Raw genomic sequence first — 17698 nt, forward strand, 5'->3', positions numbered from 1 at the left:
AACCAATCGTCGATATAATTTAGAATGCGGATGCCCTGCATACGGAGGGGTACCAGAGCCGCATCTACACATTTCGTGAACGTGCGGGGTGAGAGTGCAAGGCCGAATGGAAGTACTCGATATTGATAAGCTTTGCCCCCGAAAGCAAACCTCAGAAACTTCCTGTGTTGTGGAAGGATGGATATGTGGAAGTATGCATCTTTGAGATCTATCGTGACAAACCAGTCCTCGGATCTGATTTGCGCTACAACCTGTTTGACAGTAAGCATTTTGAACTTCAGTGACATAACTGAGAGGTTTAACTGACGTAGGTCTAAGATCGGTCGCAACCCCTCCATCCTTCTTTGGAACTATGAAATACCGGCTGTAAAATCCGGATTCCCTGTCTAGAGGAGGGTCCACCTCGATGGCCTCCTTCCTTAATAGGGTATTCACTTCTTGTTCCATAACCAGAGCCTGCTGGGGGCCGACAACTGTCGGTGTAACCCCCTTGAATCTCGGCGGTGGACGGCCGAATTGAATAGCATAGCCTCTTTCTACTGTGTGCAGGACCCATTGAGATACATCTGGCAGAAGTTTCCACGCTGCTCGAAAATGTACTAAGGGAATCAGTCTCTCGAGACTGATCTCTGGTGTAAGAGGCCCCCGAAGGGGAGGCGAGCTTCCCAGCTCCGCTATGCTCACGGGCGGAAATAACTGGGAGGGACGCTCGCGGGAGACCGCTGCGCCATGAAACACTTGCAGGGTTGGCAGACCGGCCTCCAGAGGGTACCGGGGAGAGGCGGGCACTGTATAATGAGGTGGATACCGCTCTGACCCCGTAGGGGCTACCGTCGGGGTCACTGGAATGCTGGCGTCAGGACCTCTTTGTCGAGGACTTCCTAGCTTCGATAACTGTACGAACGTCAGATTTTATTCTAGGAGCCCCCGACTCAGAGCGTGCGTCCCGGCGTGGGGGAGCATGAGTAGCGACGCTCTGCTTTTGAGCCTCGCGGTATGAGGAGCCTGCTAGTGGTGCGAGTATCTCCCGTCCAGATAACCCACAAGAGCGACGAGGGAGGAAACTCTGGAACGCCGCCACCTGCTTACGGGCCTCCTGGAACCTGTCGACGACAGTATTGACTGTGTCGCCGAACAGGCCCGAGGCTTGGAGCGGGGCGTCCAGGAGGCAGAAACTGTCACGGCCTTTAATTTGGGACAGGTTCAGCCATAAATGCCTCTCCGCGGCCACCAAGGCTGCCATAGACCACCCAATCGCGCGATCGGTCTCTTTGGTGGCGCGGAGGGAGAGATCAGCGGTCCGTCTAAGCTCTGCAATATTGTCGGACTTGATCCCCTCTCCCTCGTCTACGTCTCTCAGCAGGTCGGCCTGATATGCTTGAAGGACGGCCATGGTGTGAAGGCACACCCCTGCCTGACCTGCTGCCACATAGCCCTTGCCCACTAACGCTGATGTCATTCTAGAGACGGGTGGAATATGGGTGTTTCCACGACCTCGCTATTTCGTCATGGAGGTTGGGAAAAAAGGGAAGGCTCTGGGCTGGAGGTGGTTGTCTGGGCTTGAGATACCGCTCATCGAGTTTACTTCTCTGCGGTTCATGTTTTTTCTCTGGGGGCCAGTCTATCTTTAACTTCTCGACTGCAATCGTTCACTCGAGAGCCGACTCGGCGTGCTTCAACCCCAGGCAAACCACGCATAAATCATGTGTGTCTCCAGCCGTGATGTAGCGCTGGCATGGAGGAACACACAGTTTATAGCGCGATTTGGTTTCGCCCTTCAAATGTCTGGTCTTTGCTTTAGACTTAGGCATCTTAGTCTAATAATACTGGACAGACAACAGTAAATAAGACTTACAAGACAGACTTATGAACATGCACACACAGAGCGCTTGCTGAAAGACGCGAAAGCTGAGGCCAGCTGCGTGGCACGTGCCTTTATAGCTTCCTGGTCGCTACGTCACCCCGTCCGTGACGTCACACTCTTCCATTGAACTGATTGCACATGATATTCAGAGTTGTTCTTGCCAAAGGCGTTCCCCAAAAGCGCTCGACGCAGCTCGAGTTCCCGAAGAGGAACAGTATTTTAACAGTACTTTTTCAAACTCTTTGACAGTTGCCTTCCAAAGCATCAGCAGTGATCCCTGCTACAACTATGAGTCTCTGGATCGTCCCTGGAGAGCCAACAATGAAAGTGGAGATTACATTTGGGATGAATCTTTCTCCTGGAATGGCTGGTACCGGCTTTTCTACTATGGAATGAACATCCAGATGCCAGAGACCTGTGTGGATTCATACAGCTGTAATGCAGAATATAGTCTGTGGCTCAATGGTCCTCATCCTCAGATAGAGGATGGAGTGGTGACTAGAGAGGTCTGTGCAGGGTCTTATTGGGGCAGCTGCTGTAATTACAAATCAAAACCCATCAGAGTGAAAGCGTGTGCAGGCAATTACTATGTCTATGAACTTGTGAAAACACAACTCTGGTGTTCAGGATACTGTACAGGTAACATTCTTTTTTATTTATTTATTACTTAAAAAGTCTTTCCTTACTATTAAAATGATCTCAGTCATGTCTTGAATGTTCTTCTTTGCAGATGTCAGCACCATTTCACAGGTGGCTCCCACTGTAAGTCCAGATATAATCACTGGATCCAGCATCACCTTCAGTTAGTTATACATTTTAATCTTTAAAAGTATGGTAACACTTGAGATTACTATCTGTTAAGTAGTTGCTTATTAGAATGCAAATCACTAGCATCGCCATATTCTAGACCCCTTAACACACCTAAACATAACTATTACAATAACTATATTTATTTACTAATGATCAGCAGAAAGTTTAATGAGGGAAATCTCTTAATACTAACCGTGAATGTATTCTCTAATCTTAATCTTATTTTGCAAGGAAAATGTCACTTCAATACTTCACAGACATGATGTGAATGATTGTTGTGTTTTACTGGTTGAGATTTGCACTTGTGAAGCTCCTCATTAAAATGTAACTTGTTTGTTTTGATTTCTTTATAACACAGATTATGACCCGTGTGAAAACTACAATGTAATCAACAACTACTGGAGAAGCACACGCAATTACTGGTATTGGTACGGCTATATAAATGGACATGATGACACTCTTGTAGAATGGGACGGCTGGTATCGACTCTTCATCGATGGATCAAATGCTCAGATGCCCGAGTGGTGTTTTTATTACATGTCATGTGGAAGTTTTAGTTCTCTGTATCTTGGTGGCTCTCATCCTCGGCTAGAAGATGGAGTTGTTACTCGTGAAGTTTTTGGTTCTCACTATGAAGAGTGCAGTCGTTACAGATCTGAACCAATCCAAGTCAAAGCTTGTCCTGGAGATTATTATGTCTACAAATTTACCAGACCAACAGTCTCAATCCCAGCTCCTGTGTATTGTGCAGGTATTGTGTTCTTTCATTAATCATTATATCTGACATGCTTATCATCACTTCTACTGTTGGTCTTCTTATGATTGTCTTGAATTGATTTACTCTTCAGTATTTACAGTAATGCTCTCATTCTAATTTTTCATAATAGTTCCTTCCTCCATCCCAAGCGTTGATCCCTGCTACAACTACACCAGTCTGGATGAACCATGGAGAGCCACTGACAACTATTACTATAATAACTATTACTCCAATGGCATGTGTGATTATAATGTGGAGTGGAATGGCTGGTACAGAATGTTCTACAATGGTCAAAATGCTCAGGTGCCAGAATCATTTGTAAATCAAGGCATGTGTGGCACTAATTACCCAATGTGGCTCAACGGCCCTAATCCACAGCTGGAAGATGGAGTGGTCACTCGTCAGGTCTGTTTAAGTGCCAACTGTGAATTCAATTCCCACCCTATAAGTGTCAAAGCCTGTCCTGGAAATTACTATGTTTATGAGTTTGTCAAGCCAATGTTTTGCTCAGCTTACTGTGTAGGTAAGTATTTACTCATATATTATTTATTAATTTACTTTATTGGTTTTATACAAAAATATATATTTATTGATATAAAACTGTTCTTAATGCCAGAAGCCTCAAGTCAGTCCATCCCATCAGTGTCTACAACATCTGAGACAATCCCATCCATAGAATCCATTACTCCACCAATCACAACCACTGGTAAAGTACTGTCTTCATTTTGATGTAAATAAGACGCAAAGTGTGTTTTCAAAGCATTCTTCTCAAAGTCATATTGCTCAGTTAAAAGGGCTGTTGCTTGACTGTAATAGAGAGATGAGGCAGAGAGAGAATCCACATGCATACACAATTAACAATTTTTTTGGAAGCTTTGATTATGTTTACAGTGTGCAATATAATATGTGTTCATGTTTAGCGTGTAAAAACACACCGTATTTTTCACAAAATTTACTTATCTGTATACCGCTGTTTTCACTGTCATAAAAACGGTCTGATGACTTCCTTGTTCTATGAAGTCCCTCCCTCAGAAATACGTAACGAGTTCTGATTGTGCCAGCGATTCCTGTGTTGTGATTCGACAGCAGCTTAGCTCTCCTGGAAATGCGATTGGGCTAGTTTTGAGCTATGGTTTTGAGAAGCAAGTGGGTAGGGTTTGTTTTGAAAACCTGGCAATCCTGATCTGAATGCACGTGCTGGAGATGTACTTCTAATCACAGGAGCACATTTACTGACGAGATGCACATGAAAATTGCGTTCGATTTTTTTGCACAGCCCTACCATCTAGTTAACAAAGCTAAACAGCATTGTCCTTTGTGTAATAAGTTACAGAAACTGATAAACGCACCAACTTAAATAATAAAATACACTTACCGGTTGTGGTCTATAAACAACACCTTCTCCAGACAAAGAGGGAACTGCTCCATCTTTCAAGAATACTCTTTGTGCGAATACGGCATTAAACTGCTTGAGATTGAGGAAGCTGTCCTCAGCAAAATGAACTGCACATAGTTTTACATGTGGATTATAGTTTTCGGGAACCGAGTTGAACATAAATTGTAACCATTGATCTCTAAGTACAGCATCCCTGTGAAGCCCAAACAAAGATGATTGGACTCTGACATGAAAATAACAGCGTTTCGACGACATGGCAGCAAACACAAACGCAACTCTTCCTCTTCTCCATCGGAGCGCACCAAGACCATGCCCCCTTTTTTGTGTATTCATGTGGGCGGAGGTTAGTCAAAAACTGTTCTAGTGATGTCATTAAATAGGGAAGTAGAGCGATGTAGTCCAAACTGCCCATTCGATGTAGGCGATTTCTGTTAAATAAAATATCTCGCTTGGCATTGAACTTTGAGCTTTATAATTTTACAGATATTATTTATACCCTAACAACAACATTACACACTAACTAAAGTTTGAAACATGGGATCACAGAGAACGGACCTTTAAGAAAAGGCCAAACTCAGATAGTCCACACATGATAATCAAGGAACAGGAAATGATACAGGAAACATTTCAAACAACGACCAGCAAGCACAAATGACAAAGTACATTCACTAGAGTATTGTACTTTAAGTACACTTTTTTGAGTATAAGTACTTAACTTGAGTATTATTCTTTTCTGGAAATGTATGACTGTAACTTCACTACATTTGAAAGACAAATATCATACTTTTCACTCCACTAGATTTCTATCAAAGTCCTTGAATCAGAAAGTCGTTACTATATAGCAGCTTTGAAAGTCAGTGGGTGATTTTTTTTTTGGTTTTTAGGGCTATAGGAAGTGATTTCCCAGCATTTATTTTTCAACACTCACCGGGTGCAAATGTAATATTATTTACAACAATTCAATAATGATATGCGTAATGTATTTTAGGTTGCTTCAAAGGCATACGGTATTGCAAGTATTACATTGACATACAAACTTTAAGTACTTTTGGTACTTAAGTACTTTTAAAATAAATTAAGTACTTCTGTACCTTTGCTTAAGTGAAAATATGTTTTGAAAATTCGACTTGTAATTGAGAAATATATTGGACCAGCAGTATCTGTACTTTCACTCAAGTAATGGAATTGTGTACTTTGTATTATACAGTATATAAATACAGACAGACAATCAAGGGGTGTGGTCAGTTGTCATGGGAACGCATTAAGGTAACTATGTGCATAAACAAGCAAGCTTGGGAGACAGGCCAAACATAGGGAACATAGACATTAGTAGCTGGGTAAACACATCAAAATAAGAGTTCACAGTGAAACGGGGAAATACAGGAAGGAATATAACACTGACATTTTAAATCCTTTATTTTTTCACACACAGCTGAATAAAATGAGATGTTCAAGCTTAGGACAAAATAAAAAAGTGTGTCAGGGAACTTAATTACAGAGTTTTCTAGAGATTTTATACCAGTTAACATTCATTCAATCATTCATTTTTGTGTTAATGTTTCCATATCATACCATATAGCTCTCCCTGTTGACCCCTGCTACAACTACAACATCCTGGACGATCCATGGAGAGCCACCAGCAATCAACATTCCTCTCAAATAATGTGTGATGTTTGGGTCAGCTGGAGCGGTTGGTACCGTCTCTACATCCAGGGTCAGAGTGTTCAGATGCCAGACACATGTGTTGAGCAGTATAGTTGTGGCACTCATGCTCCACTCTGGCTGAACGGAGGTCACCCAACAGTTGAGGATGGAGTGGTCACTCGAGACGTCTGCGGTCACTGGAACAATGACTGCTGTGCTTTTCTGTCCAATCCAATTAAAGTCAAAGCCTGTCCAGGAGATTATTATGTCTATGAGTTTGTGAGTCCAACAACCTGCAATTTGGCTTACTGTGCAGGTAAATATATTTTTATGTGCCCTCTGTTTATGAAAGAAATAGTTCAGATTTTTTAAAATACATATTTATGTTTCTTTCAGATACAAGCAACATAAACACTACCTCTACTACTGTCACGCCAGAGACAACCACAGCTGTAACTACAACCACAACCACAAAAACTACAACCATAGAAACTACAAGTATGAACATTACAATTGGTGATATATTGTAATAAATAGTGGTGTGTTAAAATGTGGAGGATTATTGTTTTGCATGAGAAAATCGGATCCATGTTATGTGTTTGTGATGAATGTAAATAACTGTAAATAATTTATACTAATACATTATAAGCTGTATTAAAGTAGGCAAAAAACCACAGTTCAAAATCATTCTAACATATAGTCATATTGCTGTATCATATTTGTTATATTATGCAAAGAATACAAATGTTACAGCAAGGTGATGGAAAATGTAAATAACAGGAATCAGAAACTGACATTTATATTGTTACTAATAATTGATCAATATTGTTGTTGTTTTTTCTCTCTCCCTCAGACAATGAAAGCATTATTACAGGGCCATTTTATCCATTTGGAACTGGAGACACAGTGAATGGACGCATTGATGACGGGAGTTCATCAGTTATATACCTTCAGCAGACATTTATATTTTTTGGGCAAACATACAACCAAATTTATGTGAGTCATTTTGGAATTGGTGAAATTTAGATTCTGAGTGTCAATAACAGCATATTGTAAAGAGCAAATTGGTTAAATGTGACATTTCACTGCAGTTTCAATTTCTATTACAAACTGTTTGGCAGAATCTTGCAGGTAATAATCCTTCTTCTATTTCAGGTTAACAACAATGGACACTTGACTTTTGACGGGGCATGGTACAGCTACACTCCATACCAGTTTCCAGCCTATGGAGGGAAAGACCTCATTGCTCCATTCTGGACAGATATTGACAATCGTTGGACTGGTGTAATCTCATATGAACAGTACACCTCTGGCAGTGTCCTTACACAAGCAACCCAAGACATAAACCAATACTTCCCTGACTTGAGTTTCTCTGCTTCATGGGTCTTTGTTGCAACATGGGATAGAGTTGCATATTACTACAATTCAGGAACAGTAAGTAGTTCAGTTTTTACCATAAAATCTTCCTGAAAAGAAAAAGAAATACATACTGACTTGTCTGTCTTTTTAAGGAAACATCTTTCCAAGTGGTTTTGATTTCAAATGGCCATCTCTCATTTGTTTTAATGAACTATGGTGCAATCGCTCCAACACAACGATATGTACAGGTATGCAGTAGATGACAAACTGACATAAAAGGTATTGCATTTTCTATGAATAACATCTGAATGTCTTCCTTATCTTAGGCTGGTTATGACACTATTGATTCAAGTCACCATTTTTCAATTACTGGATCGCTCCAGAATGACATCACAAGCCTACCATACAGCAGCAATGTCAATGTGCCAGGCAGATGGGCCTTCAGAACAGATCATGGATCACGGGGCTGTCAATTTAATGGTAATGTTGCTTCCCTAACTGCATGCTATATTTGCAGCCAGACTATGAATTACATATTCTAATTGATTCTTTCTCATAGGTTTTCCAGTGCAGCTGGGAGACTCTTTCTGGAGTGATGCTGCCTGCCAGGAAAGATGCACCTGTACCACAAGAGGCCTCCAATGCAGCGTTGAGCCGTGTACTTATTCCCAAACTTGTCGTCCTGCTGCTTTCCAATACTCTTGCCAGAACATTCAGCGACAAACATGCACCATCTCTGGTGATCCTCACTACTACACTTTTGACAATCAGATTTTTCACTTTCAGGGAACCTGCACATATGTTCTCTCTGAGGTTAGTAATGTTGACATGGATTTCTAATTAATGTACAGATTTGAAAAAATCGGGAATCCTTTATTGATACTGATGTTTTGTTATTGTGTAGGCTTGTGGAAATGGTTTGCCGTACTATCGAATTGAGGGAAAAAATGAGCATCGGGGTAGCACACATGTGTCATGGACTCGAATGGTCAGAGTATTTGTCTATGATGAAGAAATTGAATTGGTTAAAGATCACTATTATGAGGCAAAGGCAAGTATAACTGTATTGCTGTAATATTGAGGTCAGGCATCCTTCCATTTTCCTAATTTCTTTTTGTCAACATTATCAAGGTTAATGGGACCTTTATAGCCACACCATTCACCCTCCACAATGGCTCCATCCAAGTCTATCAGTCTGGTTTTTCCTTGGCCATCAGCACTGATTTTGGTCTCCTAGTTACATATGACGCATATAGCTACGTCACCATCTCTGTACCTTATGACTACCAGAATGCCACATGTGGTCTGTGTGGAAACTATAACCTGCATCCTGAAGATGACTTCCGTTCAATCTCTGGAGAGATCTTGAGCTCAGATGTTGATTTTGCCAACTCTTGGAAGGTACAGGGAGACACAGACCCCGAATGCCATGATGTCAGGTGCACAGGTCTAGGTTGTGCGGTTTGTACTGCCAATGAAATTAGCCTTTACAGTGACACAAACCACTGTGGGATACTAGGAGATGTCTCAGGGCCTTTTGCATCTTGCCACTCTGTGTTTTCGCCACAGACCTACATAGAGAACTGCGTCTATGATCTTTGCTTAGGAGGAGGGTACCAGCCCATTTTGTGCCAGGCACTTAATGTGTATTCTGCTCAATGCCAACAGCAGGGTGTACAACTAGGGCACTGGAGACAACCAGGCTTTTGTGGTAAGTGCCTTGTTAAAATATTTGTACTAGGTGAAACATTACTGAGTTTGAGGCATATACTTATATCTGCTCTGCATTTCCAGAGATTCAATGTCCAGAGCACAGTCATTTCGAGTCCCATGGAACAGGCTGCCCTGCAACTTGCAGCAACCCCTCCGCCCCAACAAACTGTCCCTTGCCCAATCAGGAGAGCTGCTTTTGTGATGATGGGCACATCCTCAGTGCTGGGCAATGTGTGCCTGAAGCGAACTGTGGCTGTGTCTTTGAGGGCTTCTATTATCCTGAGGGACAGTCAGTAGTGTTGGGCGAGGACTGTGGGAGGCAATGTGTTTGCAGTAGGGGGTCAATGGTGTGCAGTCAGCACCAGTGTGGTCCAGCAGAAGTGTGTGGACTCCATAATGGTGTAAGGGGTTGTAGACCCATCAGTTATGCTACCTGTTCAGTTGAAAGCCTGGGTTCATACCACACCTTTGATGGACAAACTTTCAGATATCCAGGAGCTTGTGGACTGACCCTTGCAAGAGTGATGGGGCCATCCCAGCTGCCATACTTTGTATTGACAGTGGAGAAAGTACCTAGAGGCATTCAAGAGTTTTCCAGGTTCCTGAGGTTTGAGACAGGAGGAACTCATGTTTCCATTGAATTGGGAGAAGGTAGCAATGTGCAGGTTAGCCAAAAAATAATAATAATTTCAGCTCAACCTTGTATTAAGAACAGTTTAACCATTGTATAAAACTCAAATGCTAGATAAAAGTCCGATTTTTTTCTCCCTAGGTGGATGGACAGATGGTCGGTCTACCCATCAGTGTTGGGTCCAGTCAGATCCATATCTATCACAGCAGTTCAAGAGGATTTGTTTTGGAAACAAACTTTGGAGTGACTATTAGAGCTGACTGGCCACACATTGTCCGAATCAAAGCTCCAACCACTTACAATGGTACACTTGGAGGTCTCTGTGGGAACTTGAATGGAAATATTGATGATGAATTCTACAGCCCAAATGGTGTCCTGCTGGATGACTCCCAGCTTTTTGCAGACAGCTGGCGTGATGGATCCCTGTCAGCCCACTGTGTGGATTCAACAGACATGTGGGAACCAGGTATTTATCAGAACAGAAGTGAGTTCAGAGAGCACTGCAACATTATGGCCATGAATGAGGGACCATTTGCTGAGTGCAGTAGAACACTAGACCCTTGGCAACGGATTGAAGATTGTATTCAGATGCTGGAGCAGACAGACGGTGCTAGGGAGGCTCTATGTGAAGCCCTACGAGGTTACACACTGTACTGCCAACAGAATGGCATCACAGTTGGAGAGTGGAGGAGTATCACCCACTGTGGTTAGTATTTTACAAATGTGACAAGATTTTCAAAATTGAAACTATATATATATCATTCAAAGTGCTGATCATTCATTGTCTTTTCAATGTTTTGTCTTCCTAGATCCCAACTGTCCAGCTAATACCCATTACGAACTGTGTGGCACATCCTGTCCTGCATCCTGTCCTAGCCTCTCATTTCCCTTCCAGTGCACGCTGCCATGCCAGGGGGGATGCCAGTGCAATGATGGACTGGTGCTGGATGGAGACCGCTGTGTTTCCCCAACTGGTTGTGGCTGCCACTATGATGGCCGCTATCGGCAACCTGGGGAGCAGTTCTGGCATGGTGAAGAATGCCAGTTCCAGTGCGTCTGTGATGGAATCACTGGAAATGTCCGTTGCACACCATCATCTTGCAGTGAACAGGAAATCTGTCGTGTGGTGGAAGGAGAGTATGGCTGCCATCCCCGTCCACATGGTAGCTGTTATGCTTCTGGAGACCCGCATTATATCTCTTTTGATGGAACCTATTTTGACTTTCAAGGCCCGTGCCGATATGTGCTGGCCAAAGTTTGTGACGAGGCTCGTGGTCTACCGTCCTTCCAGGTGGATGCAAGAAATCAAAGATTGGATGGATGGCCAGTGTCAATAACTGTTGAAGTTTTGGTCAATGTGTCTGGGCATCTTGTGCACATTTCACAGGACATGAACAGTTATTCTGCTGTTAAGGTAAACAAGTCCCACGAGCTTTAATTTGGCATGGAATATTTCAGATTTTACAGTTGTTATTATTGATAAGAATTTTTGTATAAACTAGATTTTGTGTTTCTTCAAACAGGTTGATGAAGAGATCAGAAACCTCCCTGTCTACCTTGACTCTGGTCGAGTATCTGTCTATTCCACAGGAGGGTTTACATATGTCTCAACTGACTTTGGTTTCACTGTCACTTTTGGTTTCTGGGCAGTAAACATTGTTGTGCCGGCAGACTACAGTGGAGTTGTGTGTGGCATTTGTGGCAACTTTAATGGCAATCCCGGAGATGACTTCCTCACTCCTTCAGGCACTCCAGCACCTTCAATAGACCAGTTTGGGGCAGAATGGATGGTTGAGGATGGCATGCCATGTAATGATGGATCTGAAAACACTTGTCCTGACTGTTGCAGAGATGAGAGCACAACTCTTATCTCACAAGCCTTGTGTGGAATCATCAGGGACAGTCAGGGTCCCTTTAGCTTCTGCCATGGTTCTGTAGATCCACAAGCCTACTTTGATAGCTGTGTGTTTGATGTGTGCACGTCGGAGAACAACAATGATGTTTTGTGTCACTCAGTTCAAGCCTATGCAAGTTCTTGTCAATCTGCTAATGCCATTGTCTATCCCTGGAGAGAAAATGCATCCTGTGGTAAGTAGCTGGAGTGTACGTGAAATGTAAAAAGACAGACTACTGATGAATTTGTTTTCTTCTTTCAAGGTGTTTTCCCCTTTTCTATAAAAAAAGAAATAATAATATTCTGCATATTATTAAATACATTGTACAAATACATTGTGTTGTTGCATTTCCAGTCATGGACTGCTCAGCAAACATCCCAAATAGCCATTATGAGGTGTGTGGCACAGACTGTGGCCATACATGCGCCAGCAGCATTGATGCTAGTTGTGAACACACATGCTCAGAAGGTTGTTTCTGTGATGAGGGATATGTGAGGAGTGGAGGACTCTGTGTGCCAGTGGAGCAATGTGGCTGCTTGTATGATGGATTCTACTATAATGTAAGGACTAAACATAATGTTTTTACCTTGATGCTTTTTTTGTAGATGAATATTACATTATGCATATACATTATGTTCTGAAAATGTAACATTAATTATTATCATTATGGTTTTATAGATTGGTGAACAGTTCTGGGATTCAACATGTTCCCAACGCTGTCAGTGTTTTGCTCCAAATGATTTACGCTGCTCTGCATCTGTCTGCCCACAAGCCTTGGAGTGTGCAGTCAGAAATGGACAACGTGACTGCTACAGTCCAATGTCCACCTGCACAGTCTGGGGCGATCCACACTACATCACCTTTGATGGAGCTCTGGCTCACTTTCAGGTATGAATTGGTCAATTCATTGGTAACTGCTGTTTTTTTTTTCTCCAGTCAACTACATTAACTGTTCTTTTGAATCCAAATGGTCAGAGACAACTTATGTAACAGTCAGGTTTTTTTTTTTTTTAAGGAGGTTTAGGAGGGTTATTGATGTGGAAATGTATTCCCAAAAATGTTACATAGCTCTGAAGATTCTTCAATTTATGAATGTTTACAATGTCTTGCATGGCATTTCTGGATTTGAAGTTGCATCTTTTAGGGAGAAAGTTGTAATGGACACTATGTGTATTATATTAATCCTACCAGGGAACTTGTTCATATGAGGTTGCCCAGACCTGTGGTAACGTTACAGACAGTGATCTGGAGTTTCGTGTGGTGGCCACCAACAGGCACCGTGGAAACATGGTGGTATCATTTGTGTCTGCAGTGGATGTTTGGTTGTCTCAGCATGGACAACATATGCACATCACAATTGGCCAAAACAGGATAGTTAAAGTAAGCTGGACTTCAAATGGTGTCAACATCCCTTTCACTCTCTTTCTTTTATTATCGTTATATTGGAATTCTCTAATTTCCCTCCAGGTTGAAGGGAATGCCATCGACACACCAGCATATCAAAACAATGATCTTGTAGAGATACGTGAAGAGCAGGGATTCGTGATTCTGAATGCTTTTAATGAATTCATTGTCCATTTTGATGGACATAGCAGCCTTCTAGTCAGAGTTAGTGAACGATTCTATGGATCTCTATGTGGAATGTGTGGAAATTTCAATGGAAATCCTGCAGATGACAAAGTGCTGCCCAGTGGAGACCCCGCTCCTGATGATGATTCCTTTGGCCACAGCTGGCAATCAGACACCAGCATTCCAGGGTAAGAACCATGAGACTTTAGGACAGTGGGTCATCTGATAAAAAAGCAATGTTTCTCAGGATTGTTTTAATAGAGCAGTGGAAAGGGAAATAGGTTCAAAGGTTTGCATTCCAAGAATAGCAAATCATGTTAGTTGTTTGATGGTAAACTCTTTCTGTGTCCAAGTCCTTTATGTTTTCATATATTCATGTGTTCTTCAGCTGTGGTGCCAGAGACCAGACAGGTAATGCTGATGAGTGTCCATCCAGACAGAGATATTCTGATCTCTGTAGTATTATCACCAACACCACTGGCCCCTTCCAGAACTGCCATCTTCATGTTGACCCTGCACCTTACTACTACTCTTGTGTGTATGATCTGTGTCTGTACACACGTGCAAATGACATGTTGTGTTCAGCTGTTGAGGCCTATGAGACAGCTTGTGCCATCTTGGAGATACAGATCCCAGAATGGCGTTCGGGTATGCGGTGTGGTAAGTCATAATAATATTTCAGCATAGATTATTTTGTGGTCTTGTCACCTGTATTGCAAAACAAAAACAACAACAACAACAAAAAAAATTGTAGGTAGCTCAACTATCAACTCCCATGACAAAGTGCTTTCAAATGATTCAGTGCATGAAAAAGCTATGATTTGAACATTTTGTTAACCTAACCTGTCACAAATCAGTCACAGCTAACATAGACTTAGACATATAGAGGGTGATTATACAAATACTTTAACGGTGAGGAAATCCCCCAGCAATATGATTCTTATGCTAATTAATTCTAATACTAATTCTACTGGTAAAAAAACCTTTACAACTGTTATTTGTGGATATCAGTGGAAAAATATTGATAATAGAAAAATTCACTTTAATTCACTCAAAAACATGCATTTCATTTCTTTGAAGACTGTAGAGCGATGATCATTCAGGGGGCTCAATTACTATGACTCAATGTCTTTGTGTTGTATTTCATCAATCTGTGCGTCTCTTAGATGTGAGAGATCGCTGTTCTGAGCTCAGCTGCTCTGAGGATGAATGGTGTGGGAAGAAAAATGGTGTTTATGGCTGTATGTGTAACGATGACCTACCCAGACCACAAGCTGACTCTTTTGGTTGGTAACATATCACAACAGAATGTGAAATATGATTGTTCTTTTTGGTTGTTATTACATTTTATTTTTAATACTTCTGACAATGTTTTGGATGTTTTTAAATCTCTCAGATTTCTCAGAAAGCTGTGAAAGCAGCTCTGGCTCCATGTCTGTGTCTCGCTGTCAGCTCTTTGAGGCTGGTTTTCCGGCTGATGTCTTGCACCTCAGTGATCCCAGCTGCAGAGGAACGGTCCGGAATGGCAGAGTGGAATTCTATTTTGATAACGATGAACACATCTGTGGCACAAATCTTGTGGTAGGACAAATTATGTATAATCCAAACATTTGTAGTGTCTCATAGTCTCATAGTCTTTTTTAACACCTTGACTTAAATTTAGCATGTTGTTCACAGGCCAACGGCACCCACTTTATCTATGATAACTTTATTCTGGGGGCACCGAGGTCAGAGGGTCTCATCAGCAGAGAGAAAATCCTCAAGCTTTCTTTCAGCTGTGTTTATCCTCAAACCCAAACACTTTCCATGAATGTGGAAATCAACCCACTGGAGAGGTGCGAGTCAAATACAAATTCTGATTCCGGCTGTGCTGCTTTATTAAAGGAGTAAAATTTTAGCTGTAAAGTGTTGTAGTTTTAACACAGATCTCTCCATTATTTCAACAGTGTTGTGCACAAGACCCTCCCGGCTGGTGAAGGCAGATATCAGGTGCGGATGATTCCATATGAGGATGATGAGTTTACTCGGCCCTTCACTGGTAGAGTGGATGCAGAGCTGGACCAGAAGATGAATGTGGAAGTTCGTGTCGAGGGGGTGGACAGCCGTCAGTTTGCTCTGGTGATGGACACGTGTTGGGCTACACCTGTGAATGATCCTGATTACAGTCTCCGCTGGGATCTCATCGTTAGAGAGTAAAGCTGTTTAGAATCCGTAAAGCTCAGGCCTAACTGTAACTTTTAGCATTGCCCCAGAATTGTATCTTTCAATATTTTAGAACTAAAGTCCAATATCCCATGTTTTATACCTGATATACAAATGAGTAAAGATTTATAGAATCACTCTGAACTAAATGAAAGAATTTGATTTGTTGATTGTCATAATTGCTATTCTCAGGTGTCCCAATCCAAATGACGACACAGTGGAGCTGCTGCAGAACGGCGTCTCGACATCCAGCCGTTTTTCCTTCAGGATGTTCATCTTCACTGCAAACTCCACTAAGCTTTACCTGCACTGTGCTGTTCACCTTTGCCTTATGTCAAGCAATCGCTGTTCACTGGTGAGTTTAGAATTTATAATGGTTTACAAATGTGCCATTGATACATTATTTTTAATCAAACACTAAATATCAGCAGGTAAATATCACCCTTGATGTCTATGGTGGTGAGGTTTAGTGACCAAAGTTGCTAAACTGCTTATTTTGGCTGCCGTCTGCTGGAGACTTTGTGCACTCCTATTTCATTTTTTTTTTTCTGATTTTCTCTTTTAGGACTGTAACTCTGGACAGCAGTGGAGAGAGCGCAGGTCTCTGGACTTTCATGACAGTGCTTCTATATCCTTGGGTCCTCTGATGTTGTCTGAAGGGAACACAGGTGAACATTTAGTTAATTTTAATCATTTGGAAATAAAAGTTTGTGATTATTTCTTCCTTTAGTACATTTCACTTCATTGCATTATATTCCCTGTTCACAGATAAGTGGGTCCCAGAGCAAGTGAAGGTGTCTGAGGCTTCTTCTCTGTGTGCTTCTCTGATGCTGTTACTTGTTCCTCTGATGAGTGTTCTGACCCTCTTTTAGTTTACTTCAACAAAAAATGTATATTGTCTATTAATATGGAACTGGTGTTACATTTGTGGTGGGTTTCTAAATATTTTTTTTTATTTCATTTATGTGGTGTCATAAATGATGATTTAACCCTTTACATTAGTTATTATACACTACATTCATTCTGTTTTACTTGAGAGGATGTTCTGCAATAGCAAACAATCAGATTTGCATTAATTCAAATCATGCAAAATTATTAATAGGGTAACTTCTGTTTTTGCGTTTCCTTTTCAAAATGTAACCTTTTAGTAATCGATGGAAATGATTCTATAAAAGGCTTATAGTCAAATTAGCTGAACTGAAATATGTGATGTTGTGTTAGTAGAATATTATGATTTCTTTCTTTAAGAATTATAAGTTTAATATTATTCATATTCTTGAATAATGTTTTATTCTGGCATTTATTATTTGGCATAAATTATAGGGTTATTAAAATTCAGTTTGAATGCCCCACAAGATAAATAAAGTTAAATAAAATAAATACCAATAATTAGTAAAAATTATTAAGCAAAGGGAGTTTTCTTGTTTCATTTTATACTAATTTCCTTTCAGTAAAACTAAGAAAAAGGTTAATGATGATAGCATTTTCTTTCTCTGCAGTCATTTTGCTCATTGTTCATAGTGATGCTATATGATAAAATGCATGAGAAGAGTCTTGCAATTCTATTTAACATTCTGAAGGTTTTTAAGAATTTTTCTGCACTGGTTAAATTCTGTTTTCTTTGAAGATAAGATAGGGTGAGTCTCAGTCACTGGTTAGATTAACAAACATAAGTTTTGTTCTTGTTCTAAAAGAGAGTGAAGAGAAACTGAAAATTAGGAGATGGTAGGGCAAAGTGCATTTAGTGTGAAACAAATATTCAGAAAAGTTCATCTGAGCAGTTCTCTGATTCTCTTCTTGAATATTCCTACATCTTACTAAAGCCCCTGTAAATCCATCCCAGAAAGTTTCATTAGAA

General features: G+C 41.2%; 1 protein-coding gene across 1 annotated transcript in view; it reads left to right on the forward strand.

Moving 5' to 3' along the window:
* Positions 1-16993, forward strand: part of LOC127969274 (alpha-tectorin-like) — a 32084-nt gene extending 15091 nt beyond the window's left edge. Inside the window, exons 4-33 of the mRNA XM_052571121.1 lie at positions 2114-2503; positions 2595-2666; positions 3033-3425; positions 3562-3954; positions 4048-4137; positions 6407-6791; positions 7344-7467; positions 7627-7905; positions 7983-8078; positions 8157-8310; positions 8390-8643; positions 8735-8881; positions 9121-9291; positions 9400-9541; positions 9625-10208; positions 10316-10880; positions 10984-11588; positions 11698-12262; positions 12424-12629; positions 12748-12957; positions 13261-13449; positions 13537-13826; positions 14027-14298; positions 14805-14924; positions 15035-15219; positions 15316-15473; positions 15585-15830; positions 16033-16195; positions 16406-16508; positions 16609-16993. Of these exons, the coding sequence (XP_052427081.1) occupies positions 2114-2503; positions 2595-2666; positions 3033-3425; positions 3562-3954; positions 4048-4137; positions 6407-6791; positions 7344-7467; positions 7627-7905; positions 7983-8078; positions 8157-8310; positions 8390-8643; positions 8735-8881; positions 9121-9291; positions 9400-9541; positions 9625-10208; positions 10316-10880; positions 10984-11588; positions 11698-12262; positions 12424-12629; positions 12748-12957; positions 13261-13449; positions 13537-13826; positions 14027-14298; positions 14805-14924; positions 15035-15219; positions 15316-15473; positions 15585-15830; positions 16033-16195; positions 16406-16508; positions 16609-16712 (7655 nt within the window). The 3' untranslated portion in view covers positions 16713-16993. The remainder of the gene's footprint in view (positions 1-2113; positions 2504-2594; positions 2667-3032; positions 3426-3561; positions 3955-4047; positions 4138-6406; positions 6792-7343; positions 7468-7626; positions 7906-7982; positions 8079-8156; positions 8311-8389; positions 8644-8734; positions 8882-9120; positions 9292-9399; positions 9542-9624; positions 10209-10315; positions 10881-10983; positions 11589-11697; positions 12263-12423; positions 12630-12747; positions 12958-13260; positions 13450-13536; positions 13827-14026; positions 14299-14804; positions 14925-15034; positions 15220-15315; positions 15474-15584; positions 15831-16032; positions 16196-16405; positions 16509-16608) is intronic.
* Positions 16994-17698: the final 705 nt, after the last annotated feature.

Source organism: Carassius gibelio, chromosome B12, assembly GCF_023724105.1.
Source record: "Carassius gibelio isolate Cgi1373 ecotype wild population from Czech Republic chromosome B12, carGib1.2-hapl.c, whole genome shotgun sequence".
In the NCBI taxonomy this organism is placed as follows: domain Eukaryota; kingdom Metazoa; phylum Chordata; class Actinopteri; order Cypriniformes; family Cyprinidae; genus Carassius; species Carassius gibelio.